The sequence below is a fragment of the Monodon monoceros genome, unplaced genomic scaffold (genome assembly GCF_005190385.1).
Source record: "Monodon monoceros isolate NGI ecotype Baffin Bay Population unplaced genomic scaffold, NGI_Narwhal_1 Super_Scaffold_22, whole genome shotgun sequence".
Classification (NCBI taxonomy): domain Eukaryota; kingdom Metazoa; phylum Chordata; class Mammalia; order Artiodactyla; family Monodontidae; genus Monodon; species Monodon monoceros.
The window spans coordinates 59,871,126-59,891,663 of NW_021703779.1; the positions used below are offsets into that span (position 1 = coordinate 59,871,126).

General features: G+C 40.5%; 1 protein-coding gene and 1 pseudogene across 4 annotated transcripts in view; one reads left to right on the forward strand and one right to left on the reverse strand.

Annotated features, from left to right (window-relative positions):
* Positions 1–4,415: 4,415 nt before the first annotated feature.
* LOC114905820 lies at positions 4,416–8,889 on the reverse strand (annotated as a pseudogene).
* Positions 8,888–20,538, forward strand: part of OGT (O-linked N-acetylglucosamine (GlcNAc) transferase) — a 36,968-nt gene continuing 25,317 nt past the window's right edge. For 2 of the 4 annotated variants that reach the window (XM_029240148.1, XM_029240151.1), the window contains exons 1-4: positions 8,888–9,121; positions 11,952–12,132; positions 12,996–13,239; positions 19,056–19,124. In XM_029240148.1, the coding sequence (XP_029095981.1) occupies positions 9,085–9,121; positions 11,952–12,132; positions 12,996–13,239; positions 19,056–19,124 (531 nt within the window). In that variant the 5' untranslated portion in view covers positions 8,888–9,084. The remainder of the gene's footprint in view (positions 9,122–11,951; positions 12,133–12,995; positions 13,240–19,055; positions 19,125–20,538) is intronic. The other 2 variants (XM_029240149.1, XM_029240150.1) reach the window with 2 other exon arrangements.

Below are 20,538 nucleotides of genomic sequence, written 5' to 3' on the forward strand. Positions count from 1 at the left end.
TATATGATCCAGCAATTCCAATCCTGGGTAGATATCTGAGGACAATGAAAACACTAATTCAAAAAGATACATGCACCCAATGTTCATAGCAGCACTATTTACAATTGCCGAGATATGGAAGCAACCTAAGTGTCCATCTACAGAGGAATGGATAAAGAAGATGTGGTATACAGATATACAATGGAATACTACTCAGCCATAAAAAAGAATGAAATTTTGCCGTTTCCAACAACATGGATGGACCTGGAGGCTATTATGCTTAGTGAAATAAGTCAGAGATAGAAAGACAAATACTGCGTGTTATCGTTTATATGTGGGATCTTAAAAATAAAACAAATAAATGAACATAACAAAACAGAAACAGACTCACAGATATAGAGAACAAACTAGTGGTTACTACTGGGGAGAGGGATGGGGGAGAGGCAAGATACAGGTAGGGGATTAAGAGGTACAAAGTACTATGTATAAAATAAATAAGCTACAAGGATATATCGTACAGCAAGAGAATATAGCCAATATTTTATAATAACTATAAATGGAATGTAACTTTTAAAAATTGTGAATCACTATATTGTACACCTGAAACCCTATATAGTATTGTACATCAACTATACCTCAATAAAAAATAGTAAAATAAAATAAAAGCTCACCGGGTGAAAATTTTTTAAAGTTTTAAAACATTTAGATGAAAATCAGAATAATCTGAACTTGACACTGAATAGCTAGATCTTATACACATAGTATCACATGAGGAAAACGTGGGGAACAAGCTACGTACACGTGATAAAATGGGTTTCAGGGCAGTCCAAAGACCTCTGTGCACTATGGTTTCACACAAAGCACTTGTAAATGCTTCTAGAAACATGGAAAAGTCATTTCAACAGTTATTATTAATATACAGTGGCTCTCTGACAATACCTGCCATCTAATATAGATGCACAAGACTTTTAACTCACCCTAGATATATGTTAAATTGTTTAAAAATAAATAACTTTGCAAAAGAGTAGTTTAAGTGTATTACATTAATTTGATAACAAGCTTACAACTCTGTAATAATTCTAAATCCAAATAGCTTATAGTGAACACAAATGATATTAATATAATATTCTCCATATTCTCCATCTTCTTATTAGGTGAAAACATATCAGAAAATGAGAGGAGTCTCCACAAGGTACGATCAACATCGGCTAGAATTCAGTACTTTTTCCCCTTTAAGTCAAAAGAAATAGTGCCATGGTATTATGGCTTTGTGCCTTTTCTTGGTAATATCTCAATTCTGACCCTAAAAAACAAATAGAGAAAAAAGTGGGGATACAGTTACAATTGAATGACAAAGCCATTAAGTTTGACTTACTTAGGACTTTTACCCTTGTGATTAAATGAGGGTAGGGAAAACTAAGTGACAAAGGAAGAAACATCTCGAATTACAGGTTTCATCTTAGATAGAAAGAGTTTTCTTGTGTAACTGGAAACACCTTCTGGTCAGGGCAATCTCAAAACACTACATTACAGCATTGTGCAATGAATAAACACTCTGCATTTCAAAATAACTAAAAATATTAGGGATAACCACCCTCATGACTACTGAATTAGACATAAAATGCTTAACTAATGATTCCAAATTACTCAAGACTTAGCTAAATTTAAAATAAACAAATAAAAAACTTTTAAAAATGGCAGTACATATGATAGGCAATAAGACTTCCATATATCTGATATGGTTTAATATTTTTCTCACATAATGCTTCACACTTTCCACATTTTTTTCCAGCTAGAGTCTTTGGTGGGGGCAGGGGTCAAATCTAGCACATTTTACTAGTGACTACATTAAAGAAAAATATAAATCCAACTGCAAAACAATGTTTTCTTTTTATCTAAGTCAACTCAAAACCTAATGTAAATTTGAATGTTGCAAGAGAATCCGCCAATCCACTTATGCAAATTAGTGGTACAGTCAAGTTCTACCCAAGAAAATGTGACTAAACTGAAGAAATTGAGGTAAAGCGTTTGCCAGAGGAAAGTATAGATGCAGAAAATTGCTATCATAGGAATCTAAGTTCATGTAATATTTCTTTAATAATAGTTCTAGTTCCATAGGTCTTTATAAGATTCTTTTTTTTTTTTTTTTTTTTTGCGGTACGCGGGCCTCTGACTGTTGTGGCCTCTCCCGCCGCGGAGCACAGGCTCCGGACGCACAGGCTCAGCGGCCATGGCTCACGGGCCCAGCCGCTCCGCGGCATGTGGGATCCTCCCGGACCGGGGCACGAACCCGCGTCCCCTGCATCGGCAGGCAGACCCTCAACCGCTGCGCCACCAGGGAAGCCCTCTTCAAGATTTTTTAATGTAAGTCCATTTTCTTTTAACATCTTTATTGGAGTATAATTGCTTTACAATGGTGTTTTAGTTTCTGCTGTATAACAAAGTGAATCAGCTATACATATACATATGTCCCCATATTCCCTCCCTCTTGCGTCTCCCTCCCATCCTCCCTATCCCACCCCGCTAGGTGGTCACAAAGCACCGAGCTGATCTCCCCCTGTGCTATGGGGCTGCTTCCCACTAGCTATCTGTTTTACATTTGGTAGTGTATATATGTCCATGCCACTCTCTCACTTCGTCCCAGCTTACCCTTCCCCCTCTCTGTGTCCTCAAGTCCATTCTCTACGTCTGCGTCTTTATTCCTGTCCTGCCCCTAGGTTTTTCAGAGCCACTTTTTTTTTTAGATCCCATATATATGTGTTAGCATACGGTATTTGTTTTTCTCTTCCTGACTTACTTCACTCTGTATGACAGACTGTAGGTCCATCCACTTCACTACAAATAACTCAGTTTCGTTTCTTTTTATGGCTGGGTAATATTCCATTGTATATATGTGCCACATCTTCTTTATCCATTCATCTGTCGATGGACACTTAGGTTGCTTCCATGTCCTGGCTATTGTACATAGAGCTGCAGTGAACATTGAGGTACATGACCCTTTTTGAATTATGGTTTTCTCAAGGTATATGCCCAGGAGTGGGATTGCTGGGTCATATGGTAGTTCTATTTTTAGTTTTTTAAGGAACCTCCATACTGTTCTCCATAGTGGCTGTATCAATTTACATTCCCACCAACAGTGCAAGAGGGTTCCCTTTTCTCCACACCCTCTCCAGCATTTATTGTTTGTAGATTTTTTGATGATGGCCATTCTGACCGGTGGGAGGTGATACCTCATTGTAGTTTTGATTTGCATTTCTCTAATAGTTAGAGATGTTGAGCGTTTTTTTATGTGTTTGTTGGCAATCTGTATATCTTCTTTGGAGAAATGTCTGTTTAGGTCTTCTGCCCATTTTCGGATTGGGGTGTTTGTTTTTTTGATATTGAGCTGCATGAGCTGCTTGTAAATTTTGGAGATTAATCCTTTGTCAGTTGCCTCATTTGCAAATATTATCTCCCATTCCGAGGGTTGTCTTTTCGTCTTGTTCACGGCTTCCTTTGGTGTGCAAAAGTTTTTAAGTTTCATTAGGTCCCATTTGTTTATTTTTGCTTTTATTTCCATTTCTCTAGGAGGTGGGTCAAAAAGGATCTTGCTGTGGTTTATGTCATAGAGTGTTCTGCCGATGTTTTCCTCTGAGAGTTTTATAGTGTCTGGCCTCTAAGGCCATTTTTACAAAATATACAAACCACTAGATGAAAATGAAGGCAACAGAAAAATTCAACTTTTCATAACCAAAAAATTAGCACAACCTTAAAAATAATGTAGAAAAGAATGTTGTAAGAGATATACCCCTGTAGGTCGTTGCAGAGCACCGAGCTGATCTCCCTGTGCTATGCTGCTGCTTTCTACTATATTTTAGCAGCAATAGGATGCAGGGTAAAATGGAGTGTATGCGGTAATATAGGACAAATATTTCATAGAGTGTAGCTTATTGATAACCACCACAAGATCCTGTGTGATTTTATATGCCTCTTAAAAATATACAGGAGCTCAGTTCATTTTGTGCTATTTTATTGTGTTTTTTTGTTTGTTTGTTTTTTGCGGTACGCGGGCCTCTCACTGTTGTGGCCTCTCCCGTTGCGGAACACAGGCTCCGGACGCGCAGGCTCAGCGGCCATGGCTCACGGGCCCAGCCGCTCCGCGGCATGTGGGATCTTCCCTGACCGGGGCACGAATCCGTGTCCCCTGCATCGGCAGGCGGACTCTCAACCACTGCGCCACCAGGGAAGCCCAAGACTTTCCTTTTTAAAGAACCAAAAATAAACTCAAGACACGTTGGCAATACTGCCCCACCCCTAAACAAATTGATTACTCTTTTCACCTAAATCTTTAACAGTTATGGCAGCCAAAGATTTTGATAGTAATGAAAGTTTGTAAATTATATTTCAATCTCTTTTTCTGGAACCCAAAGTGCAGGATGCAGGGTTCTCCTAATCTTTCAGTAATGCTTCTCCTGTCAATAATTCTTCATTTTGTTTGGCAAAGGCAGTTTTTGAAATAAGTCTATTCTGGTATACTGACATATAACAAAATAGCACCTGCAGGAATCGTGATACTTGGTTGGTGAGTCTGACAGGGTAAATTGCATATCCAGGCAACCGAGACCTTGAATAACAAAAAGCTCCATTTCCAGAGTCCCTGGTTGAATGTTTAATTAGATCAGCAAATTGTCCATCCACATCTGGTTGTTCATAAAAGGAAAACCTAACATTTGAGTGCTCAATTCTAGCGTGAAGTGTTTACCATGGAAGCGAAAGCTGGAGCTTAAAAGGTAACAGTCATCAGAACTAGCCGGAGCAAGAAAAGAACCATCTGGCACATTTGCTAGATTTCCTTCTGTCTCCCAGCATGTGATTTGTCCCCAGCACTATCCTTATTTCACAAGTTTTCTCAGCTTCTCTGCAAAGCTTGTCACAACCATAAGACCACTACTTTCCACTGAGTCACAAACTCTTGGGCTTCCCTGGTGGCGCAGTGGCTGAGAATCCACCTGCCAATGCAGGGGACATGGGTTTGAGCCCTGGTCCAGGAAGATCCCACATGCCATGGAGCAACTAGGCCCGTGTGCCACAACTACTGAGCCTGCGCTCTAAAGCTAGAGCCCACGAGCCACAACTACTGACCCGTGAGCCACAACTGCTGAGGCCCATGCGCCTAGAGCCGGTGCTCCGCAGCAAGAGAAGCCACTGCAATGAGAAGGCCGTGCACCACAACAAAGAGTAGCCCCTGCTCGCTGCAACTAGAGAAAGCCTGCACGCAGCAACGAAGACCCAATGCAGCCAAAAATAAATAAATTTTAAAACTGAATAAACTAAAAAAAAGAAAGAAACTCTTGCAACCACAGGAGCAGAGTCAGGATCAAAATTCAAATGATAGCACGTATACTTTCAGACACATGGACATCTGTGCTGGTAAGTCCACCGACGTTCCTTTGGATTTGATTTTTCTGCATTGGAGGTGGCAGTGGTGAGTGTGGAGGGACATCATCATGACTCAGTCTTGGGCTTTGCAGTGTGACACCCGAGGTGCCAATGAACAAGCCATACACAGACTTGTCCACAAAGATCTCTGGGGCAACGACTAGGTCCTGGTTTTCATTTTTGGAGAAAGAGTTCTCTCCCGCTTGAGAAGCAACTGCAGAAACTTCCATGGAAAAACTGTCCAGACAATAGGCGATGCTTCCAAAGCATACATCCCCCTCATTTCTAGGCACAGAATACCAAACGCAGTCTTGACGGGTAAGTCCAATAACTACAGGCACGTGTTCATTGTGGTGAAGACGCAAATCTCCATTCTGAGATTCTGAACTCTTTAATGAATTATTTTGTTCTCGGCACACAGTTTCAGGCTGAAGACTGTGAAAATCTTTTCAGACATCCTTACGTGTTGGATTTGGATTGGAAGAATGAACCAGGGCTTTGAATCTCACTTCCTCCATTTTGATACACTGCTCCTCAGAGTTTGTAGGTCAAGAGACTAAGGGGTAGGACTATAGTGATGATTGACGAGGAAAGTGGACCTTATTGGTCTTTTGAGCTCTCGCATCTTTAAAGACTATTGGTGCTGAGGAGAGGAAAACGTATCCTCATCTGGCAGAGCTCCCAGAGGGTGTGCTCCCCTTGCTTTTCTGCTTTTGTTCTGCAGAAAGCCGCCTTTTTAATGTACCCATTAGGCTTTCAGTCTTTGATCTATTTTGTTCTACCTTTTTCATCTTCCCTGTTGATATCACAGCTGGCCATGTCTTTACCGTAGCAGCTACCAAATAAGGAATCATTTTTTCCAAACTCACTGGCTAGTGATGGTTGCTGTGCTACCATGAAATCAGTTTTACTTTTATTCGGGCTCAAAGATTTCCGGAAGGTTTTAAAACGAATTTTCTTCGTTTTGAGTGGTTAGCTACTCCAGGGGGTGGGGGTCGATCTCTCTCTGGAATATTATCCCCAAACATCTGGAGAGCCTGTGGCGCTACATCTAGGTATTTTTCCAGCTTCACTGAACCTTTGGAGCCATTTTCCAGCGGCAACTGCGCGGCGGCGGCGGCGGCGGCGGCGGCCAGAGCGTGTCTCCGGCTCCCTCGCCGAGCGCTGGCGCGACTGCTCTGAAGTGTGCGTTGTTTCAAGCCGCTAAATTGGTGGGCAATTTGCGAGACAGTAACAGAAAACGAATACACGATTAGCGGTATTATTACGGTGGCAAAGTTTGGGATTGCGGTGGAAGAAGCGGCTGGTTTATTTTAGGTGATTCTGAATTTACAATTGCCCACAAAAGGGAGAAAAACAAACAAACAGAAATCAGTGCGAAAGAGAACACACAAAAGCACCCCCATCAATGCCCAGGTCAGGCCTTCTTGGTCACCCTCCTCCAGCCTGAAGTGACTGTTCCCTCCTCAGATATTTATAGACAGTGATGTATTTTATCACCTTAATAATACTCTTCTGTTTTATGCTCTAGTGGCTTTTTGTGTCTACCTAACTGGGCTTCAATTTCCTTGAGGGCAAAGATCTTGTCTTGCTGATTTTTGTGTCTCCCACAGTGCCTTGCACTCTAGTAAATGTTACTTGATTGGCCAAAGAAGATGCATTTATCTGATAAGTCCTTCCAACTAAACCCTCCAGGTGCTACTGCTGGAAGGTACCTGGAGGGGGTTCTTGAGACTCCAACAGGAGTTTTTCCTTATTGAATCACTGTGAGCCCCACCACCCAGCTTTCCACAGCAGCGTCCTTTGACTCCTCTCAGGATGAGGAAACTTAGACCACAAGTATGGATGTGCCAAATAGCCTGCCTGGCTGGGAACATAATCTGGCATTTAACAAGAAGAAGAGTTTTACTTAATTAGCTAGCACCCACTAATCAGTAAGGCCTAAACATCTGCCAGTGGAATCTGAGAAGTCCGTTCTAAAAGTTGAAAAGCTGATTTTATTCACCACAGATGGAGCACTTCTGCTGGGGGAGGGGGGGAGTGGGGAGAAAAAGGTTTTACCAGTTAAATCAAATTAAGAGAAGAGGTTGGTGCCCAATTTCCAGGAGAGTTTGTGTAGTGAACTTCGTCTTTTTCACTGCATCTGACTCGTAATTATGGATGTGATAGAAGAAATGATCAATATTACAAATATCCTCTGTGCCCATATCCATAATTAACAGTATGTGAGCTGTCTCAAAGAAATTGAGGCAAAATTTTAGGACTTAAGGGTGTGTGTGTGTGTGTGTGTGTGTAGGCAGTTGGCTAGGTAGTAGAAACATTTTGAAGAAATTCACCGACTTGCTTTCTTAGATCAAGGACTTTTTTTTTTTTCTTGGAAAAAAGAAGGCTCCGAGAGACACAACTTGTTGCCTCCATTGGTTTATAATTTCTTGCTGATGTGGCAAGCTACCTTAAATCCTTCCTGGAATAAGAGATGAGATACAAATTAATACCAATGTGACAAAATGTCCGAACAGTGGACTTGAAACTGCAGGAGATCATAAAGAACTGATTTGTTCAATAAGTTCAATTTAGTTTCAGTCTCGACGTGTGGTTTAGGTAGATGGCAAATGAATCCATTTATCATTGTTGAGCTGCCTTGAGTTACATATCACTGATTGTACCGTTCTGCAGAGCTACGTGGTGGAAATGAAGTCACAACTCAGAAGAGTCATGGATTTTGAGGAATATGAATCGTCTTTAACATTTTTATGGCTGCTGCCTTTGGAGTGCAAACTCTCAGCATGTCCCCGAGTTATGAAGCATTTGCCATAATACTGTGGGCAAAACTATCCTGAACACCAAAAGGATTTGGAAATTTCGGGCTATATGGCCCAAATCTGAGATGCTTGGGTTCACCTGGCCCTGTGAAACTCTCAATCTTTTTCATCAAAGTGCTTAAATCAATGGCTGGAATCAGAATAAAGACGTGTTCTAATTGGAACCCTCTCTGCCATCGTTTTGAATTCCAGCCTTTGAAATATAACCATTTAAATTTACTTGCTCAGAATTGATTCATCAACCTTGTAACTATCCCTTTTTGTACGAATAAAGTTGATGAAACTTTTGTAGACGCCTTTGGTATTTCTATTAAAATCTACGTTCTTGGCTGGGTAGTGGACTATACTTTACCACTCTGCCAAAAATGTAGCCATCATGTGTATGTTTCTTTTTCATCTTCCGCTTCGCTAGTAGAAAACTTGGACGGTCCTGCCCCAGACAGTGCCCTAGCCGCGAGTCGGGTTGACAGGGTTGCTCGCATGCGCTCTCGACACAAATCGTGTTTGTCGCAATGGGCCCTGTGCGGAAGGCTACATAGGAAAGAGTGACTTTGATTATAGTCATTTTGATCACATAAGTGGTTACCGCGCTACTTCCGCGCTGGTACTTGATTGTAACAGAAAGTAGTTCCGGTCCGTGTTGTCTCGGCCGAGGAGCCGTCGCCGCCATTTCAAGACCGTGAGAGGTAGATGGCCAACCAGAGTTTCTAAGGTTCGGTGCCTGTACTGTTGCCGCCGCTTAAGCCTGCCAAAGCAGTGGTACGGCTGCTGCCCTCGTATTTGCTACCTCTAGAAACATTCTTGCCAGTAGTGGCGGCAGCGGGACTCAGTTACCCCCTTTTCGCACTCCCTCCAGAAGCTCCAGATGGCGTCTTCCGTGGGCAACGTGGCCGACAGCACAGGTACCGGTGTCTGTTCTACCTTGGCAGACGCCCCCTTGGGGTCTCGCGCCGTCCTTTGCCTCTCATCACTCCCTTTCCTCTAGCCATCCCCATTACATCAGTGGCATCGCTGAGCTTTTCGTCGTCTACCGGCATCCGATCGGGGTTTCTGCTGTCGTCCGTTCCTTAAACATTTCCTCTCGCTTGCTTGTTTTTTGCTTCCTTTCTTGCTTTGTAATCCTGTGCATTTTCTAGCCTTCTACTCTCTCGGGACGCTTCTTCCACACGTGCGCGCTTAGGATGTCTTGGAATGGACTGCATTGGAATCCCTGCCCTTCTCGCTGCCTTTCACTTGCCTTCCCCGCCGTATTCTCTCCTAATTCAGCTCACCGCCCCCTCCTCTTCCCCCTCCACGTCCTCCTCCACCCTGCTCCCCTTAGCCCGATTTGGTGGTCCTCTGTCAATCGAGGGCGCGGGTGCCGTTCCGAGGTAATCGTATCCTCACTTTGTATCACCCCAAGGACGGGCACAAGCTCCTGGGTGTGCTTCGAGTAACCTCGACGAGAGGATTTTGAAGCAGCACCCCCCGGGCAGCGCCTTTCTGCTGTGTCTTCGGTTGAGTGGCCCCAGTTTCGATTGGAAATTTCCAGGGGTTCCTTTTGCCATCGCTCAATTCTACTCGCTGCCCCCAGCCTGGATTTCCCACCCTGTCCTCCTCCCTCCCCTCCCGCAGGGAGCCACACCCTTTCCTTCGCGAGGTTGCCAGCCCTGCGGTCCACTTCCTACCCTTGGGGAGAAACCACCCTGGTGCTGGGGCTTTGGCGTTGACCATCCTGCCCGCCAGTTTCTCGCTTTGTGTTACTTTCTCCCTGTATTCCTCCGCCGCCGCCGCCTCTGGGTCTTCCATCCCCATTCTTTAGCCCGGTATCTCTTTATTCATAGGGGGTGTATTTTTTTTAAGTTTTCATCCCTGCTTGAAGAGTTTGTAAAGCAACTGGAGTGTAGCTGCACAAGTGCAAGGCGGTTGCCCTTTTAGACAATTAGTCGAGAGTATTTGGTACTAAAAATAAGGAAACAACCAAATTATAGGAGTGTCCTTCAGCTGCCTTTCCATATTGAGGCTATTTGGGGCGGGAGGGAGGGGGGATTGGGCTGCGGTTCTAAGGTTTCCCACGAGGTTATTTTTTTGTTGATTTCTCAGTTGAGATGTGTCAAGGGTTTTATTGTTTTTGAACATTTGTGCACTAAGAAGTGAATCTTCAATTGTCTTAGCCATGATTGTAGGTAGTGGGATTAGTTATTAGTCAGTGTTCCCCTCCCTCTCAGGGATTTTTAAAGATTTAAGATTCTGTCCTAGATTCTCCTGTACTAGCTTGCCCTTTTCTAACGTGTTATTTTATTTGAGGAAGTTGTCATATCGAGCGTTAAAATAGCAGGCGGCCTTGAAAAGTTAATAATGTCTTAAAATAAGGAGCTAGGAAGTTCTAGAGGCTTGTCTAAAATGTGATTTTCTAGTTTCTCTCATAGATATAACCGCCCCCAGAGTTGGATGCAGGTCTCTCTGCTCTTATGTTAGTGGTCAGCTAGCTGTGCATTCTGTTAGGAAATTTACTTTGCGTTCCTGTGAATACAGTTCGCTTGCCAGCTCTAATGATTGAGGGTCTAGGCTCAAATTTGAGCTTGTCACTCTGACCTTGGTAGAATTTAAGTAATTTGTACAAGGTTTCCCACGCTATCTAGTTAAAGTGGTGTGGTCAAATTCCCAGTAATGTATTATTAAGTAAGTATTTACAATTGATACTTAGGTAGCTTGTTGTTGTTTTCCCTCTCTGGGCTTTAGATGTATACCCTTTATCTTTATGTATCTGAACGAAGTCACTTACACACAGCAAAGTGCTTTCATTTGTTATTCTGTTGCGCTTTATCGAATGGTTTTATATTTTAGTGTTTTCCCATTTTAAAAAATCATTGCAGTTGTAGGTAACTGCTTGGTTTACACAGGGTTGTTTGCAGTGTCTTAATCCTTTAGTCAGTATCCGAGGTCTTTGGAAAATGCTAGTGTTAAACCAGTGTGCGTGGGATTTAGCTAATTTGGTCTCAATGTGAGTTTGGGATGGTAGAGGAGCAATGTAATCTTGGGTCTTTATTTAAAATGTTTGATGATCCCTTTAAATATTTTGGCTCTTGACAGATGAATTCATCTTGTTTACCAGCTGTTTTAAAAATAGCACCTTGACTTTTAGTTTTGTTTCCCATATGCTTGTTTCTAGTGTTGCCCTTAAAGTAATTAAAAAATTAAGTTGTGAAATATACAAAAACAATATAATTGAGTTCACTAGCATATGGTGCCCCCAACCCAGGTTAAGAGATAGTTACCAGTACCTCAGCCCCCACAGATCCAACTTAAAACACGGGACAAAGTATTAAGTTTCCCAGTAGGTTATTCTGACGTTATTAAATCTATGTGACCTTGCAAATCACATGTTTTATATTTTGTTTTTCTGTGTTAACTAAGGTATGAGGAATAATGTTTCGTAAATCTTTAGATGCTACTTATGATTTGTAATTTAAAGATGCAAAGTATTTTTTGTCATTATGTAATCTCCTTTGGAAGTAAATATTTCTGTCTGGCCTGGGAAAGAAAGTTAATGGGTGAATTCTAAAGATGCCAGTTCTGCACTTGATATTAACTTGGGGGTATCAGTAACGTGCAGAACACTCTAGTGCTTTACATAGTTTCAAGCATTTTCATCTTTAAGTTTAATATACCATATTTTTACATTTTTTTGTTTGCATTTCTAACTTTTTGTTTCCCCCCCCCCTTCCCTCAAATGTTTTGATGATTCTCCAGAACCAACGAAACGTATGCTTTCCTTCCAAGGGTTAGCTGAGTTGGCACATCGAGAATATCAGGCAGGAGATTTTGAGGCAGCTGAGAGACACTGCATGCAGCTCTGGAGACAAGAGCCAGACAATACTGGTGTACTTTTATTACTTTCATCTATACACTTCCAGTGTCGAAGGCTGGACAGGTAGGAGATGTGGGGGTGATGCTGGTGATTGCTGCCTCTGGGTGCTAAGCTTGAAAAATGATACTTAAATATTTGAACTTGAAATTTTTCCAGTACTGGGTTTCACCTGGAGCCACCAACGCACATCTGCTCTCTTGCCCACTTGTGACATGCCCAGCTGCCAGTTTTTCTTCCCTCCTTTTGTGGTTATATTATCAGTATGACTAGGGACCTTTTCTAGTTCTTTCCACCTACGTCTGCTGCTTTTTAAAAACTGTTCAGGTAATTATTCTTAGTATACATCTGAGCATCCACTCTCACCTTTGTAAGATTTGTCAGCTTGAGGGACAGAAATGCTCAGAGGTGATGGTGTATATGCTGTGGTAGGAGGTGCATATGTGGTTCAAGTTGCAGATGCCATCAAGTCATTATGATGTGCTACTTTTAGCTAATCAATTGAATTAATCAAAAGGGAAGAATCGGTGTTCTTATCCTTTTAATAGATTGTCATTTTGGCTTATTTAGACATTTAAAGGTGTGCGTAATTGAATCTTTTCAAGAAATGGAAAATGAGACTCACGCACATAGCATTTTTATTCTTGATCTTAACGATCATGGTTTACAATGAAGCAGTTTGGTAATGAGACTCTAGTTAAGAATTTTATCTCATAAGAAAAAAGAGTGTTCCAATTTGAAATCTGGAATGCCTCCACTTCTGAAAAACTTTGATTTCCAAAATTTTTCCTACTATGCGCTAGTTAAAAGATAATGTATTATTATATAACGAGCAATACACAGGATCTTCAGAAACTGAGTTGCATATGGGCCATACCTTCTTTCTGTAACATGCATACCCATGCATGAATACTTTTCCCCTTTTCCAGATCTGCCCACTTTAGTACTCTGGCAATTAAACAGAACCCTCTTCTGGCAGAAGCCTATTCGAATTTGGGGAATGTGTACAAGGAAAGAGGGCAGTTGCAGGAAGCAATTGAGCATTATCGGCATGCATTGCGTCTGAAACCAGATTTCATCGATGGTTACATTAACCTGGCAGCCGCTTTGGTAGCAGCAGGAGACATGGAAGGGGCAGTACAAGCTTACGTCTCTGCTCTTCAGTACAATCCTGTGAGTATAATTTTAATGGTTATTATTTTCCCTTCACAAAAGCCTAGAAAGAAACAGTTTGATACTTTAGACACAAATAGGTTTTTGCATGGAAAAAAGTCAAGAGTTTGGAAATGTTTTGTCTACTTAAAATGGTGAAATTGCTTTGACTTAGGTCTGTGTTATATTTTTTAAAAATTTATTTTATCTAGCAAGTTATTTGAGAGCATAAAAATTATCCTTATTGCAAGAAACTCTACATCTATCTTTATAATGCCCGTAAAAGTACAGAACACATGACATTGTTTCTTTGGGCTCTTTTGATTAAATTTGGATAACTTCTGCTATAACATGTTTGCAACGGTTAATTGATTTTCAAGGAATAGTGGAAGAAGGGCCTTAGTCTGTAATATAGAATAGTTAAGATGTCAATATATGGATCCGTGACATGAAAACTAGGCTGCAAATTTTTTTCCTCAATATTCTATCCTCTTTTCTTTCTACATAATTAGAAGTGGTAGAATAGAGGTGATAGTATGCACACCAGGCTTTTGATTAGTTCTAAAAAATTTTTTGTCTAAATTGCAGATGTTTTCCTGGGAACAAGTGAGGCCCAGTTGGCAGACATTAAGTTCACAATGTGTCAGGGTTTCTGAAAGGTACACAGAAAAAGTAAGACTTGCCCTTAGAACTTTTGATGTAGTTAGGGAAATAAGATAGACATAACAGGAAAGTGATAAAAGGGAGATTATAGGAATCCAGAAAAAATTTAAGAATATGTTTTTGAGCTACGTCGTCAACATTTAGCTTTGCACCAACCCTTGAAGTGGTTAATAACTATTATAGCTACCATTTATTGAAAGTCTACTATGTGCTCAGACATTGTGCCAATCAGACGTTGGTCTTTCTTAATGCTCACAGTGATCCTTTAAAGTAGATGGTATCTGTTCCAATTTTACCACTTAAAAACAGACTCAGGGGTTATGTTAACTTTCTTGGGATCAAACAGCTAGTAATGGTGAAGTGGATGTTAAAACCTGAGTCTGAATATCTTGAAAGCAAACATTGTAGAGAGAAGAAATAAAGGAAGCCCTTTTTATCTGGGTACCCAGAGGGCATCCACCCCTCAAGGCAGCCCTTGAGCACAATTTGAAAACCATTCTGCTGTCCCTTATCCTTATTTTACAGGTGGGAAACTGAAGCTTAATATAGTAGTTTATGCAAAGATCTGAAATCACTTTTTATCATATCTATTAACAGTTGTTTTTTCCATTAATTTTGATTGTTAAATTTTAAATTTTATTTATTGCTTTTTGTATGGATACAGTGAAAAGTCTCCCAGCTACCCTTCTTGGAGGTAGCTGATGAAACTGATTTCTTATGTATCCTTTTGGAGATACTCAATGCATATATATGTAAATTTGAGTGACTTTTTGTAATTTTTATTGCAGTACCATCTAGCTAGTTACAGAAAGTTTTAGGGAACCCTGTATGTGCTGCCACTGGGGCTTGGACCTTGTTCTTCCCAAGGCTCAGGGCTCACTTGTGTACCTAATTGTCACAGTAAATTCTTTCCCTTTATTAATTAAGGTTGGTTCCATCCTTCACTTGTTGATTACATATACATTCACTTGTGCCCTCTTACACAGCCGTGGGCCCAAACATCTTGGAACTCTGATCCCCTTTGCTCAGGTTTCCAGTTGCCTACATGTATCGCAGAGCAGTCATTGCTGCTGACAGTATACCAAACTGTAGGAGTATGATGAGAAGGGAAAGCTAAAGTGGGAGACAGAACCATGCTTTTCAATATCTAACCTGTTAACAGGAAGCTTATCATTGTGCCCTACCAAAGAAGTAAGATAATACTAAAATAAATCATGGGACTACCCCTTGAAGGCATTGAACAGCTGTGCATTCCCATCTGGTTCTGTTTCTTCTAGTGGAAGGTGCTGCTGTATTTCTCTGTCTTTACCAGTAAGAATGAAAAAGGGACTGTGCCTACTGCCTTGATTTCACCTAAATATACCGTAGTGATCATGTTTTAATTCATTTCAGGGTATCTAGTCTTAACTAGATTTAAGCTTACTGTCAAATGCCTGTGTCAATTCAGTACTGACAGAGAATCTTGAGTCTGTTCCTAGATTGTGCTCTTGTTGGCAGTGCATTGCTGGCCTGAATCACAGATGTAGTTGGCATTCTATGAAAAATAGTTAAAGAAACTCAGGTTATTTTGGTTTTGCAGTAGTGAAAAAGTAAAATGTTAAGGTGGTAGTCTTGGCAACCTGTTTTCAATAGTGTTTGTCTTTTTAAGTTAATGGTATGTCAGTTTAGAAGTTATTCTGTGACTTGATTATAGAAATTACTTTTAAGAAGTAGAGCTGTTTCATATTTTTACATTCTGAATTGGCTTCTGTAATATTGGGTGATTTAATAATTTCACTAAAATATTAGTCCATTGTATTGGAAGGTGCTGTTGCAGCCGGTAATCTTTCACATGATAACTCACTAGAGTTGCCCATGCTTGGCAATCCCTTTTATGAATTATGTATAAAATGTTCTTTGTAAGATGGCTATAATACTGCGTTGCTCTAAAGAACTCTGTTTCTGAGTCTATAGGTTTTTGAACCATTGCTTCTGTTTTGATTGTGGATGCATAGCACTGAGAGCTACTGGCATCCTGACCATCACGTGTTACTGTCGTGTTATTTGTTACTGTTAACGAGTCTCAGTCACACAGCTAAACTGTAGAAAACCTTATACAGTCATCCCTAGGTATCTGTGGGGGATTGGTTCTAGGACCCCCCCACGGATACCAAAATCTGTGGGTGCTCGGTTCTAGGACCCCCCCCACGGATACCAAAATCTGTGGGTGCTCAAGCCCCTTATAAACAGTGGTGTAGTACAGTTGGCCCTCAGAGTCCACAGTTTCTGCACCTGCAGATGCAGAGGGTCGACTGTATTTCTGTCCCTCTCTGCTCTGCTTTTTGTAAGTTTGCTGTGCAAATGTCACATTTAAATACTTGAGTGCTTATTGCGTGTACAGTGCTTTGTTAGGAATTGGGGAGATGTGTTGTGGGGGGAGCTGTGGATTATAATATGAGACAGGACCTGACCCATAAAGGAAAAAAGGTGTAAGCTCCTCAGATGATTATTCTTAGGGAGTATTAATCAGAAGATTTTCTCGAGTGGATCCTTATAACCTAAGCATTCTGTAGGAAGGTAAATAGCAAGTAGACTTCCTTGGCTGAAGTGGTGAGTCAAGTAGTAACAAGAAGTGAGCGTAGTAGAGGAGAGTCAATTGGAAGATTGAGAAAGAATAGAGGCTGAGGAGTTTGAATTTAATTTGAGAGGCAATTGAGAACTACTGTAGGCTTTAATCAACCTGATTTTATTTCGTGTGTGTATATAGATGTTGTGGGTGGGAGTGGGGGGACTCTAGGAGGAAAGGCGGGAATAAAGAATAAATGCTATCTCAGGAAGGGTTGTTATACAGCAGATTCTTACTCATTTCCATCTCCTTACCTTTATTCATACTATTTTCCCTTGTCTGCAATGTCCGCCTCCTTTGTCTGTTAAAACCGTACTCATCCTTTAAGGCCCGGCTTAAAATTTCTTCCTTGAGTTCATTTCTTTACCACTATGTGGCTATTTAGTATGTATGTGTTTTGTCTTTCCACATAGGTTGTAAGCCCTTTGAAGATGAGGAGTCTATTAATTTATTTCCCTACAGTTCCAGGCATATTGTTGAATTGAATAAAGGTTTGCATAGAAGATATTAACCTAGGAATGGATACAATGGGCCGGGTTTGAGAATTGTGATTCTCTTAGCAGATATTGTTTAGATGTGACTAATGAAGCAGAACTGATGTCTCAGATTTTGAACTTTGGGGAGAATAGTGGTATCCTTGAATTTTCTGGAAATTAGTTATTCATGCATGAAGGTTTGGATTTCCAATGGGAGAATTGGATTTCACTATTATATTTAATATGATATGTTTTACCTTTTTCTAAAACTGCCTTATTGATTATTTTATAGTGATCTTGAAGATAATCTATTTTTAACTGTGGGCATTGTGTTAACTTGATTTAGTATGCTGTAATGGGTCTAGATGATATAACTAAATATAGATACATACACTGTCAGTACTTGGATGGCATGCATCCAAGAGTTTATAGAAACTAGAGGGTAAAATTATGCAACAGTTGGCTAAGATGTATAACCCATTAGGGTCATTGTTGGAGAATTATTGCAAGACTTCTGATTATTATGGCTCAGAAAAGGCATAGGAACTGGTAAAAGTCCAAAGATGTATAACCACGATAATGAGATATAGTAGAAGGAGTTTGTTTGAACAGATTGGATTGTTCAGTCATGGTCTGCCAAAACATAATGGTAGCCCTTAAAGTTTAGGGGAAAAAAATCATACAAAGTAGATAGCAAGATTATAGAATTCATTACTTCTGAGAGTATAAATAGGGTTGAAAAATACTTAGGCTCATTAGAGGATGCTAAGTCTGTAATAAGATTAATGATACCTATGAGGATTAGTATTAGCCTTTTGTGCTTGAGGTCACAGGAGACCACCACTTTCTCCCAAAACACTAGTCATTGCTCTATGGACAGACAGATCAGGAAGCTCATGGAACTGACTCAGTATGGCCAACCGTAAGGGTGTTCTGTGGCAGCCTATTCTTTGCTGGCTGACTTTTTGTTCACTTGGATGGGTGATAATATACAATCACAAAAGCTGTTTATCAGTAAAATTAATCACCTGATTGTGGAAACCATAATACAGTTGCACATAGAATAGTATATATGATGATACTTTGGCACAGTTGACAAAATTTCACTTTCTAGGACTTAGTATAAGGCTCTTCCACACGTGGAACAGTTTGGAACGATAAGCTTACTCCTTATTGCCATTGTCTTTGCTTGTTGACTGATAAGGCAAACCAAGGACAAATAAAAACTTAAGCTCACTGTTCTGATGTGTCTTTCATACTGATGAACGGACTGGTGAGTCAGATGACTAGCAACACAATTGTGCTGCTAATAAAAAGCCGAGTCGACTGCTTTTCATTATTCGCCCACTCAACTCTAATGGCAGTTAATACTAATGAGTAATCTAGTGCCAGGTGCCAGGTGCCAGGATTAAAGCTTTGGTTGGATGGTAATCCTTTTGTCTAATAGTGAAATGAAGTCAAGTTTTCTACATACGTCTGACAGCCTAAGGGTAGGTTTGCCAATAACTAATCACAGCTAAATCCTTTTTTCCACTATGGAAAATTTTTGACCCTCGATATAGTAGTGGTTCATCATAACCTTGAACAAAATAGTTGAACAAACATTTGATGCTTTTTTTTTTTTTTTTTTAACGTGACTAACATTTGGGGAGAGGAGAAGCTATAGCAAGGCCCATAGTCTTTTATCTGAAACTGGTGGGATCAAATGCATCATAAAATTCAGAGTTTTTAGGATTTTAGAAAGATGATAATACCATATATGACTCCCAGGTGTGTCTGGAGCAGCACCTTCTAGTAAAACACATTTATATTTCTGCAGCAGAAGGTATGCATATTCACATTAAGTGGGATCAATAAATTCTGTAAATAACTTCATGCTAGTTCAAGTCAGATTTAATCATCAAATGAGTTTTTAAAATTTTTTTGAATTTGGAATTGAGGATGGAGGGGATTGTGTTCCTGTTCTTAAATTGTCAAGCAGTCTCTCTAGTTGACAATAAAATGATGGAGCTAGATACGTAAAAGTAATTTCAAGATATCTTTGGTTGACAAAGCAGAGTATAATTAATGACAGAGTATCTCTGGGTTTCTAGGATTTGTACTGTGTTCGCAGTGACCTGGGGAACCTGCTCAAAGCCCTGGGTCGCTTGGAAGAAGCCAAGGTAGGTGTTTGATAGAACACATTTAAACATCAGTGTTATGGATACTTGTACTTTTTGCCAAGTCTTCAACTCTTCATTGAGCTATCTTCACAAAACAGTCCTATGAAACTGAGGAAAACTGACGGCATGAATCGCCTCAGACTAGAGCAGGGCCAGGATTTGGCATATCTGTTCTAAATCTGGGGGTAAAGCAAGAACCTGAACATTTTGGAGCCTTTCTGCTGAGCTAGATCATCTTTATAACAGCGGGCTCCATCATGATCTTATGTGGGAATAAATAACATTCCTTCAAATCTGAGGCTTGCCTGCTGGTGACAAGCAGAGCGCCTGTGATTTGGCTCAAGACTCCTATATGATGCAGGTGCCATTGAAAATGCTGCTCTTCTAAGTCCTTTGTGGCTTGTAAGTGGAGAAGAATTTCATCCAAATGTTACCCTGTAATACTGGCATTTAAAATTCTTATTTAACCTTCCTCCCTTCATCTTCCTCACCCTTTTTACAGTGGAAGAAAGGCTGTTAAATGATTGCAAATTAATAATTGGAACATCCTGCCCCTTCTTGTCCTCACTCCCTTCCCCAAGTTCCTTTTCCTCTTTTCCAATCCTAGTTGTCTACCTTCTTTTCTTCTTACTTCCTTCTTTTATTCCTCCCCATCCCACCTCCTTTAAAAAAAAAAAAGTCAGAAGGACAAAGCTGGTTTGTTTGGGAAATGGACTGATCGAAAGAAAACTTGCCCAAGTGGAAAGGTGGCTTTTAGCATTCTGTGTTTCCAAATAAAGAATTTGAACACCAGGTTGGGTTATTAAAGCTTTTGGTATAATTTTAAATTAAATTTATAAATGAAATTGTCTTGTTACAAGCCACCTTACGCAACCGCGCTGCAGGGGTGAGGAGTGGGGAGAAACCAGAATGCTTCTGAAACTCCCACCTGTTGCTCTGAGCCCCACGCGCATGCTAATACGTGGAGTGTATGCGCAGCGTAGCTGTCTGTTTGACTGCTTCATCCAGGGAGGGAGAAGGCTTTTCAGCACCATATGATGTTAAAAGGCACTAGTTTTAAGTGCATAGCTCATAAATTCTACTGACACTTTGGATTAACCTTATGTAGGTTTCCAGCTAATGAATTGTAATTGATTTCAGTCTTAGCTGATAAATCTAATTGGTAATTTATAGAACAAATATTTGATAAGCTTCTATTAATTGTCACCCCACCAAGCGGACAGCTAACATGAATTGCACTTCACTGCAGCTTTAGAGATCGGTTTAGGCTGAGACATTGCGCCTGCCTTAGGTTGCTGACTTCTTTATTTCAGAGCTCTGGAGACACCTAGTTTGAAAAATGTTATTCTGTTTTTGTGAGAACTTAGTGAACAAGAAAATACTCTTGAGTGAAATGCAATGTATTTCTTTTGTA